Below are 16,684 nucleotides of genomic sequence, written 5' to 3' on the forward strand. Positions count from 1 at the left end.
GTGCAATAAGCCATAGCAAACTGCATTAGTCAACTGTTAAGAAACCAATAAGGTGTTTGTTTTCATAGTTTACTGCACCTGGGCAGAGTTAGTGCATTTTCCTTTATATATGGGTTAATCATTTTTATTTACCTTTTAATGTTGTACTACCCCTGTAAAGCTGGCAATACTCCGTCCCCCATTAGTTGCTGACTTTGGCACTTCGTAGTAAGTCAGCAGTTTATTGGCCTGTGTAAGGGGCTCAAACTGTGGCCCACCCAACCATTATCTAGCCTGGAATCAGACAGTTGTCAATTGGCAAGTCTGACAATGCTGTCAGAAACTGCACTGGCCCATTTATATGGTTCACTTCTCTGCATGGCCTCTATTATGGTCCCAGGGGATTAGCTCAGCCCATTTTGGTTCACAGGTGGTGGATCAAAATGGCCATCTTAAAGGAACTGTTCAGTATAAAATAAAAACTGAGTAAATAGACAGGCTGTACAAAATAAAACATGTTAGGCTAAAACAAGTTAGGCAAAAATGGATGTGTGACATAATAGCCAGAAAACTACTTCCTGCTTTTCAGCTCTCTTGGTTTCCACTGATTGGTATCGGGCAGTAACCAATCAGTGACTTGAAGGGGGCCACATGGGTCATCGCATGCAGCTCAGATTCAATTGCAAACTCACTGAACAGTTATGTCCCATGTAGCCCCCTTAAAGTCACTGACTAACTTAGGGTTATAGAGCTGAAGAACAGGAAGTAGTGTTCTGTTCTGTTAGACATCCAGTCACCACAGCTTTTATACATTAATTTCTTGGCTAATGAACTGTATTAGAAACTTTTTTTATTTTGCACAGTCTTATCTATTTATCTAGTTTTTATTTTTACACTGAAATGTTCCTTGAGAATCAAGAGGTTTTTGGTTCCACTTATACTGTAAGCCTAGGAGTTATTCCCAAACACACACACAAAGTACACATCCCATGCTACCATACACATTAAATAGCAGACCAGTATCTCTGAAAGAATTTTTTTAATTATAGTAAAGCAAATGCTGAAAACAATATCTAAATATCAATAACAATATCTAAATATCTAAAAAAGTGACCATGTTTCACACAGCATATAGTATCTACTGTATATCCTATATGATTTGTATTATTCTGATCCTTATCCTGGTGCCTCAGCTGTGGTAGCAGCAAACAGAAATAAAAAAGGAAGAAACAAATGCAGTGAGAAAGTCACTAGTCTAGCTTTAGAGCAAGATAATTCTAATATAAGTTGGCAAATAGGCCAAAATATGTTGCTGTTTAATCATAATGAAGACAGAATGGAGTAGGAATGTCACCTCTCTTCTCAGAGTAGATTATTTTTACAATGAGAGTGTGAGAATAAGATCTGAATTAACTCGATGACATCGAATAACTCAGATTGTCAACTCTGTTGAGCAGGCCCCCCTTCTGCCTCTTGTGCCAATCCGTTGTTGCATATATGATGTGTATACCCTTTTATTGTACAGTTCTGCTTAATACATTGGTGCTTTACTATCACGTTAATAATTAGTAAGTTGCACAAGTTCCAAAGCAAATGAATTAACAGTTTGCCACTGCAAGACAAATTGAATTAGCAGTTTACATTGATAATTCTGTACTAAAAGATTATGCGTGATAACAAAAAAGGGTAACTATTTTTTTGACGGTACATGTTTAATTCACAGCACACGTTTTCATAAAACAGAAGGCAAAGATCCCCCTTAATATGTCTATTTTTTACACGCTATTTATACAAGGATATAATAAAATGCAAAAATGCTTAAAGGAAAACTATACCCCTGAACAATGTAGGTCTCTATAAAAAGATATTGCATAAAACAGCTCATATGTAAAACCCTGCTTCATGTAAATAAACCATTTTCATAATAATATACTCTTTTTAGTAGTATGTGCCATTGGGTAATCATAAATAGAAAATTGCCATTTTAAAAAATTAGGGCTACACCCTGGGATCATACGATTTACGGTGCACACAAACAAACTATAGTTGTTAGGTCACATGAGCCAATTAACATACAGAGTTCTGTCTTTTGCTTCTACACTTCCTGTTACAGTTAGAGTTGTAGTATTTCTGGTCTGGTGATCTCTGAGGCAGCACACAGACCATCATAAAACGGTGGTTCAAGGCAAGAGGCAATATTTACTTAAATATGTAGACCAGTTTGGTAAGATTCTTTAATATGCCACTTAGTTTATATCATATTATCTGTTGCTTAAGTGTTCATTTTGGGAGTATAGTTTTCCAAAACTGCACTTTTGATGTGATACTTTTCATTACCATACAATGGGGTCTTAATTGCATGCAAAGTCCTGGTTGGGCAGGCTGGATTAAGCTCTTTACTCGGAGGAAGTTGGACCGAGTGCCAACGAAGATCGACATTAGGCTTGGGAATTTGGAGGAGACATTCTACTGATCTAACCCATCTATGAACTGCACACATTATCATCTATGCACTGGGGGATCATACTGTCTGTACACCTTGGGAATTGTTTGATGAGCTTTTGTAGTTCAGACACTTTTTAAATACTTTTAAATAAATTATTGAATAGTGCACATTATGGTCCTGCATTCCTCTCTATTTTTTATATATATATAGAGAGAGAGAGAGAGAGAGAGAGAGAGGATGGGGGTCACTTAAAATTTAGCCTTAAGTCAAGCAGCTGTGTGAGGATTGCCTGAGAAGTACTGTCAGCCATGTTGGGAACCACTGTGCCAGCCGCTCTGTTTCTGCACCTGCTTGGTACCTAAAAAATAAAATTGTGAATCATTTATTTACTAAAGGTGTCTTCAGTGAGTTGCTAATGGTTATTACACTATAATTGCATCCTGTGGCATAACTAGATGTTACTGGGTCCCACAGCAAATTAAATTTATTGACCTATTCTTTCAAGAAATATTGAAATTGCTCATTATTTAGGGCCTTACCAAACCCTCTAGACTCCTGCCGCCCCCCTCGCAAACCACAGGGTCTGCTTCCTCTGTAGTTAAAGGAGAAGGAAAGCTACGGAGGCATTTTATTGCCAATAGATATGCTGCAATAGTGCAAGCTATAACACTATATTTATTCTGTAGAATGTTTTACCATACCTGAGTAAAAAGCTCTAGAAGCTCTCTGTTTGTTTAGGATATCAGCTGCCGTATTAGCTTGGTGTGACATCACTTCCTGTCTAAATCTCTCCCTGCTCACTTATAGCTCTGGGCTCAGATTACAGGAGAGAAGGGACGGGGAGGGGGAAAGAGGAGCAAACTGAGCATGCTCACGCCTGGAGCAAGGAGGTTTAATCTAATAGCAGGCAGTCTTCTAGGGTTACTGTCAGTGTTTCAAAGGGGGGGGGGGGTTGGTGTATCCTAACAGTCTGTGCTAGAAGCACAGTAGGAGGGGGACAGCCAATCACAGCCCTGCAGTCACAAAAGCAAAGACAGGCTTCACTTCGGCCTAGCAACTGATTGTTTCAGGATCCCCTGCACAGCCTGGGAAAGGAGGCAGCAGGAAATGGAACAGTTGGGTCATACTAGTAGAATTTTGGAGAAAATTTTAATAAATCAGCCTGAAAAATGACTTTTTAAAGCACATTCCTTCTATATTTAAAAGAGTAAAATACACTTCTAGCACATTCTTGATTTTCACATAATATGTCCCAATGTTCCCATTGCACTCCATAGCTCTACAAAGGAGGCAGGCCAAACCATAGATGCAGAGCGGATCTTCTGTGAGAATAATCACTATGTCAGGCATGTTGTCAGATGATACTCTGCAATTTTGGCTTGTCAATAAACTTTTACTGAAAACCTGGAAGGCAGACAAAGTGCCATTTAGGTGTTTGCTTCCAGAAAGAGTTGAATTAAATGATTTCAGCTCCAGTTGCAGGAAAATAAAACAGAAAGTAAACAGAGCAGGCAGGTTCCTTTCTGGAACATTCTCTTGTATTCATTTCTCTACTGGTCCCAGAGAGCTGGGGAAACTGTTATCAAACAGTGCTACTTTAACACTCTTTTCCAGATATCACTTGCCTACAGATCCCAGCATGCTTTAAAGGGCATGTAAAGGTAAAAAAATAAAATCCCATTTTTACTTTCTTTAATGAAAAAGAAACCTATCTCCAATATACTTTAATTAAAAAATGTATACCGTTTTTTAGAAGAAACCTGACTGTATGCAGTGAAATTCTCCCTTCATTTACTACTGTGGGTAGGAATTGTCAGACAGTCCCTAACTGCTCTGCAGGGAAAAATCATACTTATGAACAACAGGGGGAGCCCCCGCATTACTTCCCAGCCATGCAGAACTCAAGCAGCTTTGTTTGTTTCCCTGTAAAGCAGTCGGCGACTGTGTAGAGATTTGTATTGGATTTTATTTTTGCCTTTTCATCCCCTTTACTGTTTCCAACTCCAGCTGCAGGGACAAAGATCATGGAGACAGATTTAAACAGATAAATTGGGATTCTATTTGGAGGATTATTTTGTTGCAGCCACTGGTTCTGCAAAGTTGGAGAAAGTTTGTATTAAACAATACAAAAACTATAAAATCCACATTAGATTACATGACAACACAGGACCCAGTGCAGTCTGCATATTCTGATTATTAATCAGGCTTGCTGTAGTGGCTTCTGGGAGATATTATTTGACATGTGCTGTTTTGATAATCTATGACGATCCCTAAGCAGCCAAGACCACACTGAGCATGTGCACAGTCTTGCGCACAGTCTTGCAAAGATGTTTAACAAAGTTACAATATGCTGACCCCCTGTGTCCAAATTTGAAAGCATAAATCATGCTTGATTAGGCTTGTGGTGCAGTTAGTTCATGTTCATATTTAGTATACAAAATACAGCATTTCTAGCATTATTCTATTTTAGACTTTACTTCTCCTTTAACTCTTCATAATGTGGTGGGGTTACAGTCTAGCAACACATGGATAAATCAATTTCTGCTAAAATATGAATATGTGGCCTGTTAGCTGTTGTGATCTGCTACTCCCAGCACCCTCAGCTGTTGTGGATTTATACACAGTTCACAATAGCAAGTCATGAGTTTGAAATCCATTATTCTGCTATTTCCAACCAAATTTCATATAAGGAAAGCAAGTGTTCTAAAGAGTCTCACCGTTTTGGGCCTCTGCAGTCTCATTTCCAATCGGCTACTTGCTTTGGTATCAGGTGGCACATAATACTGCAGGAAGTCTCCTATGGGACCTTGGCCAAGAGCAGTGGATTGTGAGGACCAGGGGGAAGAGACTAAAGGACAAAAACAAATCCTCAGTTTATGGCACTTAAACAGAATTCCTTCTTCCTTAGGATACAAACTATGACATGGCTAACCCATGTGTAAAATGTAACAGTGTTGTGCTAATGAAAGTAAAATAAATATACTGCAGGAACAGAGAGTACTGGTGTGAACTATGGCCATTCTCAGTTAGGTGTCATCGATATAGAAATCACTACCCGGAGTTTCCTTACAGTCTTTTTAAGCAAAATGTGGGCAATTCTCAAGATCTCAAAAGAGCAGCTGCAGCTCTATGTTCTGAGCTGAACTACATTTCCCAGCAAACACTCTAAAGCAGTTGGAAATAAAAAAAAAAGGTACATGCTACAGGCTGAAATAAAATATCAGTTCCAAAATTATGTGAACACCCTTTTTATAATATTTGACATATTTTGCACCCTTATTGAGAATGAGATTTAGGGAAATTATCTTTTGTGCTCTTTCCATTGCCCACACGAGAGGCTTACAGTATTTATCTATGCCGTGACATGTGTTATTCCAGCCTCTGTGTATATAATTAGAGCTGAATATTACATATTTATATTTATTTTGTCATTACAGCCCTTCTAAAGCAAAACAATACCTAATCCTGCTTAGATGAGAAGTTGGCAGGAAGGAGTGAAAATAAGAAACATTCTCCACGAATGCATCAACTTTCCATATTACCTGCGGAAAAGCTCCTCCCACTGGGGGATGCGAGAGAGGCTGAAGTCTTTCTGATACCTGAGGAGGAAACCAAGCACAAAGCACGTTTATAGTAGATCTCTTTCACTTTGTTTCACAACTGTCATTTTTTTTAATGTTTAAAGAGAAAGATAAAAAAAATATAAACTAAAGTAAAGGGGAAACATTGCATTAATGTTTAGTATGCGATAGAATGGCTAATTCTAAGCAACTTTTCAATTGGTCTTAATTTTTTTCTTTTTAAAGGACAAGTAAACCACTTACAACAATTATTTAGCATTTTATGGAGTACTCACCATCTCAGCCCAGGAGGCTGGGAGGGACCTAACAAATTTCCCCCCATAACTAGCCCTTTCCTTCTCCTTTAATGTATGGTGATCCAGATTAAGTTACAAAAAAAAACCTTATTCAGAAACCCCCAGTTCTCAAGCATTCCAGATAATAAATCCCATGCTGGGTAAGTACAATCTTCATAGAGTAGGGTTTCAGTCAAGCCAAGGGGGCATTAAGTGAGTGTGGAGCTGTTTCCATGTGTTTGCTCTACGTCTATCAAAGACTGAGCTGCCCAAACTTGTTTAGCTAAGGAATACAGGCCACAGCCTTGCGGTTGGCATGGGTAGGATCCCTGGCAATCTGCCATACATCTGTATTAAGAGCTGCTCACAAAAAATGGCACTCCTGTGTTCACTGCATGAATGCAGGAAAAGGTCCTTGTATAAACATAATTACATAACGTTATATCACTGTTATAGCTGTGTGAAATATCTGCCAATGAGATGAGATTTAAAGCAGGCTCTTTGTTCTCCCCAGAAACATTTTTCAGGCTGGTTGCATAAAAAAGTAGCTGGCTGTTGGGGGAAAATGTATTGGTAATCACAGTTGAAAAATCTCAAGTGGCACCTTCCCTGAGGAGAAATGTGCAGAGAATCAAGATGGAGCTGGGCCACTTTGGTGGCTGAATGACAGCAGAGAGGTGGTATTAGAGCCAGGTGACTTACAAAAAATGCCTAGTGGAGCACTTGCCTAAAAGTACGTGGTGAATTACGTAAGATTCAAAAAAAGCCCACTTTGTTCAACCTTTCCAGCTCATTATACAAACTGATACAGAGATAGGCAAAAGTCTTACAATATAGAATTCCCTATTCTGACTGTCCTTACAGTAAACACACCCTTCCTATGTTCATGCTGAAATCCCCTTTCCTCTAGTCTCAACAGCTGTTATGTTATTGTAGTTTCTGGAGAATTTAGTCAAATTCAGTCCCGTGCTGTACATTCTGAGGTTCAGGGTTTCCCTTTCGATCTGTACTGTGCTGTAGAAATGTTTACATTTAAGTGCTCTTTTTTCTTCACCATTTTGGAGTGCTGCAGCATCATTTTCTTTGCAGCTAGATATATAGAGAGTTAGAAGGCACACACCCTGTGAATAAACTAGAGGTGCAAATCCGGAGGAGGCTCCAAGATAACAAGAACAAAAAACAAAATACAGGATTGCAAACTCAAATAAAAATAAAGAATAGAGTGTACAATTCTCTATTTTGTTTTTGTTCATTTTCTTTGTAGGGCTGATATATATTCTGGTAAATGTATTTACAGTTTTAAGCATTCTGTACTATTATAAACATCTGTTAGGCCAGATGCCAGAGTAGATTATATAGTGAATGGAATATATTTCAACTACTACTGTGCATGAGTGTGAGTCTGACAAACACCACAACCCACGTCCGTCTGCATGTTGCCAAGATTCCCCTTCTGGCCTTATGCATCATTCAGTAGCATGTCCTCTAGTGAAAGGAACTAAACTAACGGAGTGGTAGATTGCTGAAAATTGTAACAAAATTGCATTTGCCGTAAACCAAACATAAATGATTATTAAAATTTTTATTGGTCTTGTCAGTCCCTAATATCTTACTGTAAATGACAGCACTGTCCACAAACTGGCAACATGCATAACTCACACCAGCATTTGTGTGTTTGCCCCACATTCTATGGGTATGGCACCTTCACATACTATACTGATATTTCTCACCTGTGGGTGAATTCCTTACAGATAACATTTCCAAATCATAGACATGGGTCTGTAGTTCGTCGACTCGTTGAAAGGCGTCTAGTTTTAAGCTGCGCTCCTGTATCATCTGAGATCTCATCTGTGTGGTTCAGAAGTATTAGATTATAGTTTAAAACATACAACATTTCAACATTTTGTCAAGGATTCACCAAGAACAAAACTCTGAAACCTTAATCATGCTGATATATAATATAATCAGTTAAAAATTCTCTACCATTTCTGATACAATCTATTTAGTCTTCACTATCCCCCTCTCTTTTCATTCTCACTTCATGCAGGAGTTGGAGTCAGATTTTGATAGATAGGTCTAATATATTGGGGGGTTGTACCTTTTGCCAAGATAATGTATCAGAACTCACTCTTTCAAAATGACCAACTTTCACAGAAATCCTTTCCATCTCTATGTGCAGGATGTGTGCCAGAGTTTTTTTTGTTATATTTTGTTTGTGCTGGAGTCGGTTATTTGAGTTAGCTCTAATACATCTTCTACGAAAAGGGAACCCCACCTAAAATATGTGTTAGACCAACCTGTCAATCCAAATATGACCCGGGCTGCTGCTTATAGAAAGTTTTTTATTTAAACAAGATAAAGCTTATATTACATTTTCTCATTAGTCCTTTATTAGAGATAAAGCTTATATTACATTTTCATGTTCACATAAGTCCCACTAATCAATCTTGCTATAGAAAACTGAAACAGAAAATTAAATAATAAGTAATAATTTTGAGGTCAAGACCGGAATGTGGTGCTTTCTGTTTGGGTGCTATTTTTTATTGCATGTATATGGTGAAATGCAGATGGGGGGGGGGGGCTGTGATTGTAAAGCACTAACCTATAACCCTAGGCTTATACTCCTCCTCTTCTTCTTCAAAAAAATTTTAACTGAATATATGTGCCAATTTCTGTGTTTGCGCAAGCAGACAGCTTAAACAGGTGTAGGGGAGACCTAGGAACATCTTAGGAGACTGTGACATGGCATTAAGAGGAATGTACGTGGACTGGTGCAATTTTTGGAGAAGAGTAGCACCATCCCAGTGTAGCAGAATAGTGTTTATAATCACCATGAACCCCAGTGATTTTCTACTTTAAGATATCTTTTATAATTGTGGAAATGTAAGGCTTTCTTTTCTCAGGAGCAGGGGGTTTGTTATGTGCAGTGTGCGCAGTGTAAGCCACAGTGTATAAATCTGTTACTAAAAATACAGAAATGCTTAACAAAACAGAGGCCTATTTATATAACAAATGCTGTTTCACAATAGCAGACTTGTCTCCCACCAGCACAGAGTAAATAAGAAAACTACATAAGGGGGTTTATCCCTGTAATTTGGGGGATTAGGTTTAAAACCAAAACTAGTTTGGAATTACATGCAAATACACAGGAGCCCTGTACTTTGTGCAGCAGTCTAATGAGAACAACGTGTGTGCCTTCTGTTTTGGTGGTGTCAGCATTTCTCTATTTTCCTTTGGCATACAACAACGGCTGTTCATAAAAGCTTACAAATATGCTCAGTATCTGTAATTATGTGTGTGTGTGTGTGTGTATATATATATATATATATATATATATATATATATATATATATATATATATATATAGTTTCACCTATAATACAATCATATTATCCCAATAGCTATAAAGCATTAATATATTCCTGCTCACAAGAAAAGGGAATATTAATCAACCACCATTCCCTTTACACAGCTCATAACATTTATTATAATATTCTAAAATAGTGGTTGTACAGCCTACTTTTAAAATACTATTAATATGGAAATAAAAGCATTCATTCAATCCTTCAATTTTATGATTATAAAGTGCATATGTAGGCAATAATGTATTCTGTATTGTAAAATTGTAGACTATTAGATGCCACAGAGAAGTCTGTGATATACGTTTCTATAAAAAGCCACCCACACACGTTTCTAACTCTCCCAACGTATCTAACCATCCCCAACCTAACTATCTCTAATGTCACCAGAGGGGCCAGTGCAGCCCGGAGAGACTAGAATATGAATAGGAGAGGGATTGAATCGAAGATAAGACCAGCAGAAGGAGACTGGTCTCAGTAGTGGACAAAGGGAAATGTAAAAAAATTGTGGCAGGCAAGACAATGATATAAAAGTTAGCAGTGGATCACCTGTTTGTCAGTACCAAAAGAGATATTTTTTTTGAAAACCAGACAGTTGCATATTACCTGCTTAACTTCCCTTTTGATTTTATTTTGATGCATCTGACCCATTCTAGAGGACCTTTCAGCTTCTTCTGTCAAAGTACGCAGCCTGGATTCCCTGTCCTCTATATCTCCCATCAGCTTGTCCACACTGGCGGACTTCTCTCTCTCGGCCTGCTGCCTGTTTCTCATCTCCTGGGAGTACCTGTGCTCTAGCCCACTCAGCTGTTCTTTCTAGAGAACAAACAGTACAGAAAAGATAGTTAATTGCTCAGATTCACCATGAAAAGCAGTGACTTTAATCCCAGAACCCATCACTTCAATGTGGAACAAGGTGGGGTTTCATGACTCTGCAAGCCTAAGGGGTGGGGGTATTAGGCCCTGGTAGTGAGAGGCAGGCTTAACATGGATTCATCAGCATAAGTTGAGTTTATGCTATATGTACAGTGTTTAGAACAGCAATAAAAACAGTCTTTTTCTTTCACATTTAAACTGGTCGAGGACATTGTTGTCGGGATTTGTTGAATATAGTTTGATATTGACAGTTTAAGGGGCAGATTTATCAACGGTCGAAATTTCGAAGTAGAAAAAACGTAGAAATTAGACCATTGAATAGAATCCTCCGACATTGGAATTCGAAGTTGGAGGATTCTCCGATCGTACTTCGAATCAAACGATTTTATAGTACGGTCATACGATTTTCCCAAAAATTCTTCGACTTAAAAAACCTCACAGGAGGTCCCCCATAGGCTAAACAGCAATTCGGCAGGTTTAAGTTGGAGAAGTATTGAAGTTGAAGTTTTTTTAAAGAGACAGTACTTTGATTATCGAATGGTCGAATAGTCAAACGATTTTTACTTCAAATCTAAGTCGAAGTAAATTCAAAGTCGTAGGGGCACATTTACTATGGGTCGAAGTGAAATCCTTCGACCTTGAATATCGAAGTCGAAGGATTTCCTGCAATTCGTTTGTTCGAGCGATCGTAGGAAAAATTGTTCGATCGAGCGATTAAATCCTTCGAATCGAACGATTCGAAGGATTTTAATCCATCGATCAAATGATTTTCCTTTGATCAAAAAAAGCTAGGAAAGCCTATGGGGACCTTCCCCATAGGCTAACATTGATGCTCGGTAGGTTTTAGGTGGCGAAGTAGGGGGTCGAAGTTTTTTTAAAGAGACAGTACTTCGACTATCGAATGGTCGAATTGTTGAATGATTTTTAGTTCGAATCGTTCTATTCGAAGTGGTGGTCGAAGTTCGAAGTAGCCAAAAAAAAAACGTTCGAAATTCAAAGTTTTTTTCCTTCTAATCGTTCACTCGAGCTAAGTAAATGTGCCCCGTAGTATCCTATTCGATGGTCGAATTATCCAAAAAATTACTTTGAATTTCAAATTTTTTTACTTAGGAAATTCCCTCGAATTCACTTCGACCCTTGATGAATCTGCCCCTAAATGTAGTTATTTGACTTACTGTGATATCACACTGCTGATGTTATATCTGTGTACCTGCTTACTCAACAGTTGGTTCAGATGACTGTTCTCAGCCTGTGTCCTCGTCAGACTTGTCCTTGCAACCATCAGCTGCTGGCGTAACAAGGTCAACTCTTGGTCCACATTCAACTTTAATTTCAAGCCAACCTTTTTGTTCTGAACAGCTTCCTGTGAAAATACATTTCCTTATTTTATTTCTTATGGATCTCAAAATAATAATGCTAGATATTATCAACAGGATAGTATATTGGTATTATCTGACAGTGACAGCAATGTCTGTCCACCACATACGAGGCCTGGGACAATGAAGCAAACATCATGTCCTGATGAATAAAATATACATGAAGCCTGTGATCACCATTCAGACTAGAGAAGCTGTCTGAAGCTTTATAATCTTACCTTTTCAGCATTGCTGATGCTCTTGCGTAACTGTCCTTCCTTGGTAGTTGTTTTCCAGTGGTTTAATGCTTTCATCTTACAGATAAGTGCTTTTAGGCTGCTGTTTTCCTCTCTAAGAGACTGTAGCATGTTTTGCTAAAGCAACGAGAAATAAAACAATATTTGTCTGTAAATCTTGTAATACTAGGCTTATCTAAGCTGCTTGTAGACCTTTTTCAGGAAGAGTAAGAATTGTGATTGCTGTAATTTATATTCATAGATTCTTTGTTGTAAATATTTATTGTTCTCTTTGCTATTCTCAGTAAACCTCCTCTGATTCCATCAAGAGTATACATTAATTTATTCTTTCTTTCTGTCATTTACTCACATTAAGCAGCTAACATAAGAAAGTATTGATATACACAATGTACCTGGCCATTGTTTGCCCTTCACACACCTCTATTTAATTTACCAGGCTTATCCCAAACTCTGTACCAGTGGCCAAAATGGAGAATCTGTCTTGTCTGAAATAAAAAACATCAGCCCAAGCAGCTGATAAACATTCCTGTCTGGATCATGCAGGATTAGTTTGCATGCCTACTATGAGCAGATATAGTTTTACAATTTATACCACCATTGGGCAGTCTGAGGGCCCCCCAATCTGATTCCAGGAAAACTGACCTATGATGCCAAAATCTCTCTCTCGTGTTTATGGAATATACATAACATCTATTTTTCCATCCCCCTCCCAGATTTGCATATGCAAATTAGGGTTCCAATTTGGTTCCGCCAAATCTGTGTGTAGCCCTGTTCTGCTATTGCACGTAATCTAGCACTAATTTCTTCCTAATATACTTATTTATTTAGCTTTTTTCCCTATTAATAACATTTGGATCAACCATAATTTTTACCGGCCAGGGAAGTAAATACTGGCCAGGTGGCAACCCTATCTACAGGAGTCCTATGTCTCCACTACCAGGGAGAGCAGGTACACACAGGGGTGCTTCGCCAATGAGGCAAGTTGAGGCTGTCGCCTCAGGCGGCAGCGCCCCACTAGGTATCAGGGGCAGCAAAAATGCTGCTCCTGGTACTTTAACAGAGAATTTATGGGGGGGCAGCAGCAACTGCTGCTGCCTCAGGCGGCGGAGGGGCCAGGATCGCCCCTGGGTACACAATGATTTGATGTGCCTCCACCCAGGGTCAGGACAGAATGGGCTATGATACCTCTCACTCTGAACTTCCCTGATCCGCAATCATACACACAGAGGAAAGGTTGAGGGATTTATTTGCAGGACCCTGTACATTTAAATAACCAGGATACAAACAGCCTGTCAGCCAGGAGCAACTTCATAGAAAAATGCAGATGGTGATCTCTGAGCTGCTATGGGGAATTACTACTTATGTGGCAGTTTCTTGAGGACTCCTTTTGGCTTTCTGTGCCCTGAAAAAAGCAAGTTTTGCTTTTCAGAGTCCTGACAGGACCCCTTCCCTTACGCATCCTAAACTTACCTTTGACAAATTGTTAGTAAGTGAATTGTTATCCTTTGTAGAGCCATATTTATTCTTCAGTAGGATTATATCATCTACTCCCTCTTTTCTGACTTCACTGATGAGTTCACATATGTGCTTCTTCATTTTCATGTGATATTCCTCTAGTTGTGACTAAAACAGAAACAAAAGTTTAACAACAGCTAAATCATAGGCCTGTGATGTTTTTTGATGAACTGGATCATGCCAACTGAGGGCTGTCAAGAATTCAGCGTTTAAAAATGAATCTCAATGAGCCATATTTTTTGTCTACACTGCACCTCATTGCTCCCACTTTTTTTTTGGTGTTAAAATAAATAGACACAGAAAAATTCCCTCTATTATGTCAGATGTGAAGTATGAGCAAGAAGTGAAATGTCTTGTTATGGAAATATAACTGTTTTGCTTCTGGAAACAGGGAAAAACAACAATATTTTCTCTTTATAAAAGCTTTAATAGCAAATGTAGTTGTCACATATTTTGAATTGAAACCATTCCCTTAGACATTTGAATAACCACTAATACTAATACCACTGGATTATTTAGAAGTGCTAGTGAAGAAGCCCAAAATATTATATGTAGCATTTCTAGTCTACTTCTTTGTTTAACTTTGGTTCTCCTTTAAATATGAAGGTTTCTGTCACATTGGACGCCAACAAACCTATATTTGATTCTGTATCTAGGTTACTATCCTTTACTGTACTACACAGCACAGCATAATACTTTGCTATTTTTATACATTTTATCATGCACTGAATGTGTAAAGAATACCAATTCCCCTTGCTGCAGCCTTTCCCACGTTAAGTACTGTACAAATATGTGCTTCCATTTTATCCAACTGCTTTCCTACACAACATAAGCTGTGTCACACTTTGCAGGCAGGGAAGAACTACACAGACATTGCCATTGACTAAATATAAAAGGTGCTGCCACATGGCTTAATATAAATGATATGTGATTAGATAAAAGTGAAATATTGCCCGTCAATGAATAATAACACCTTATTGTATGTGCTACATCATCTCCTGTTTCCTATTGTATTCTTCACTTCCTGCCATTTCCTAGAAATCTAGTCATATAATCTTTTGTGACGAGACTGAAATGCATGGATACTTAAATCTGTAAATGTTACAACATATTCTGTTTTTATAAGAAACCTGATTGTATGCAGTGAAATTCCTCCTTTGTTTTACTTGACAGCTGCAGATAGGAAACTTCAGACAGTCCCTAACTGCTCTGCAGGGAAACAATCATACTTTCAAACAGCAGGGACGACCCCCCCATCACCACCTTTCATCCCAGTCATGCAGAACTCAAGCACCTTTGTTTGTTTCCCTGTAGACCAGTCGGCAACTGTGTAGAGATTCATATTGGATTTTATTTTTGCCTTTACATCCCCTTTAATGTTTCCAATTCCAGTGGCAGGGACAAATATCATGGAGCCAGATTTAAACAGATAAACTGGGATTATATTTGGAGGATTAGTTTGCTGCAGCCACTGGTTCTGCAGAGTTGGAGAAAGTTTGTATTAAACAATACTAAAACTAAAAAATCCACATTAGATTACATGACAACACAGGACCCAGTGCAGTCTGCATATTGATAAATTATTAATCAGTCTTGTTGTATGGGCTTCTGGCAGATTTTATTTGACTTGTGCTGTTTTTATAATTTATGAGGATCCCTAAGCAACCTCCCAACAGCAGCCAAGACCACACTGAGCATGTGCATGGTCTTGGTCTTGCAAAGATGTTTAACAAAGTTAAAAGGTGGTGACCCCCTGTGGTCAACTTTGAAAGAATTAATAATTTTTATGTGTAGTATACAAAATGCAGCATTTTTAGCATTATAGTCTTTCCTAGAATAGTCTGTCTTTTGCTTTACCCCACACTGCTGGTGAAAGAGTGAAAATATCTCAAAAGTAAACTGCAGTGGCAAGGTTGGAATGGGGTGTGAAGGGCTGCCAGGGCTGCTACCCTAGGGACCCCCACACCCCCTCTAGGGCCCCAACTGCCTGCCCATTCACCCACCACCGGGACCTCCCCCATGTCAGCGCACCATCCTTATATGTAACTTTTGACATTTCTGGGGAGGATGGGCAGCAGGGGAGCGACAGTGCAGGCCAGGATCGGGCATGGATTAAGGGAGGGGAGCTGGTGAGTGACGGGGAAGGGTAGGATTGGGTCTGGGCTGGAGGGACTCATCATGCTTTTCCAGGTGTCCTGCCCTGTCTGACCCCATGCAGAGGTAAATTACAATGGTTTCTGTTCACTCTATTTTTAATTCAGAACATCAGTTCATTAGTAGAGCTATATTAAATCTATATGTACTTGGTACTCTATTTGATACTTCTGCTACTTGTAGAAAAATTATACACATAAATCCCATCTCCAAATAGCACACACAAAACTCAGCAACGTGTGGTCATTGTAAAGCTTTATTTGAGACCTCAGAAATGAGCACTCTATTTTTACCCCTTTTATAATCTTACCTATTACCTTACCTTTATCCTATACAAGTGAATAGACAGATGGCGAGTTACAATTGAACTGCAGTGAGCTCTATTTTGACTTTTTTTAATCAGCAAACTTTCAGAAAAAACTCTATTTCCCACAATGCCTTAAAGACCTCAATGATTCTCCTTCATTACAGGTCTGCTAACCATAGGACACATAAAGTAGTTTAACCATTGGTTTCTCTCCTGGAGATGAGCTGACCACTGCTAGACTGTGGCAAAAAAAATGAAAAGTTGTGCTCACTGCTACATTTTAAACCATAAATCAGGGGTACAATGAGGCTGTGACCACAAAAAACATACAGACAAATACAAGAGGCCCTCTGCACTCAATCTATTATAAAAATATGAAGGACACAGAGACATTTTTGCACTGTAAGCTACTAAAAAATGCCTTACCCTTTAAACAAAGCAGAGATTGTTTGTTCATATATTGCAATATATTTAAGTTGGCCAACTACATCAAAGTCATCCCCGGTATGGCCAGTCCTACACTCACATTCATCTGCATTAAGAATGCTATTGCTTCGTTATACAACATGGAGTTAGTTAG

At 38.6% G+C, this 16,684-nt stretch overlaps 1 protein-coding gene across 1 annotated transcript in view; it reads right to left on the bottom strand.

The window, feature by feature from the left end:
* Nucleotides 1-2,182: 2,182 nt before the first annotated feature.
* The window catches only part of ccdc162p.L (coiled-coil domain containing 162 L homeolog), a 70,281-nt gene continuing 55,779 nt past the window's right edge, over nucleotides 2,183-16,684 (bottom strand). The window contains exons 41-48 of the mRNA XM_018263323.2: nucleotides 13,599-13,751; nucleotides 12,111-12,245; nucleotides 11,727-11,879; nucleotides 10,247-10,456; nucleotides 8,012-8,129; nucleotides 5,968-6,024; nucleotides 5,143-5,273; nucleotides 2,183-2,783 (exon numbers count right to left, since the gene is read on the bottom strand). Of these exons, the coding sequence (XP_018118812.1) occupies nucleotides 2,670-2,783; nucleotides 5,143-5,273; nucleotides 5,968-6,024; nucleotides 8,012-8,129; nucleotides 10,247-10,456; nucleotides 11,727-11,879; nucleotides 12,111-12,245; nucleotides 13,599-13,751 (1,071 nt within the window). The 3' untranslated portion in view covers nucleotides 2,183-2,669. The remainder of the gene's footprint in view (nucleotides 2,784-5,142; nucleotides 5,274-5,967; nucleotides 6,025-8,011; nucleotides 8,130-10,246; nucleotides 10,457-11,726; nucleotides 11,880-12,110; nucleotides 12,246-13,598; nucleotides 13,752-16,684) is intronic.

Source organism: Xenopus laevis, chromosome 5L, assembly GCF_017654675.1.
Source record: "Xenopus laevis strain J_2021 chromosome 5L, Xenopus_laevis_v10.1, whole genome shotgun sequence".
Classification (NCBI taxonomy): Eukaryota; Metazoa; Chordata; class Amphibia; order Anura; family Pipidae; genus Xenopus; species Xenopus laevis.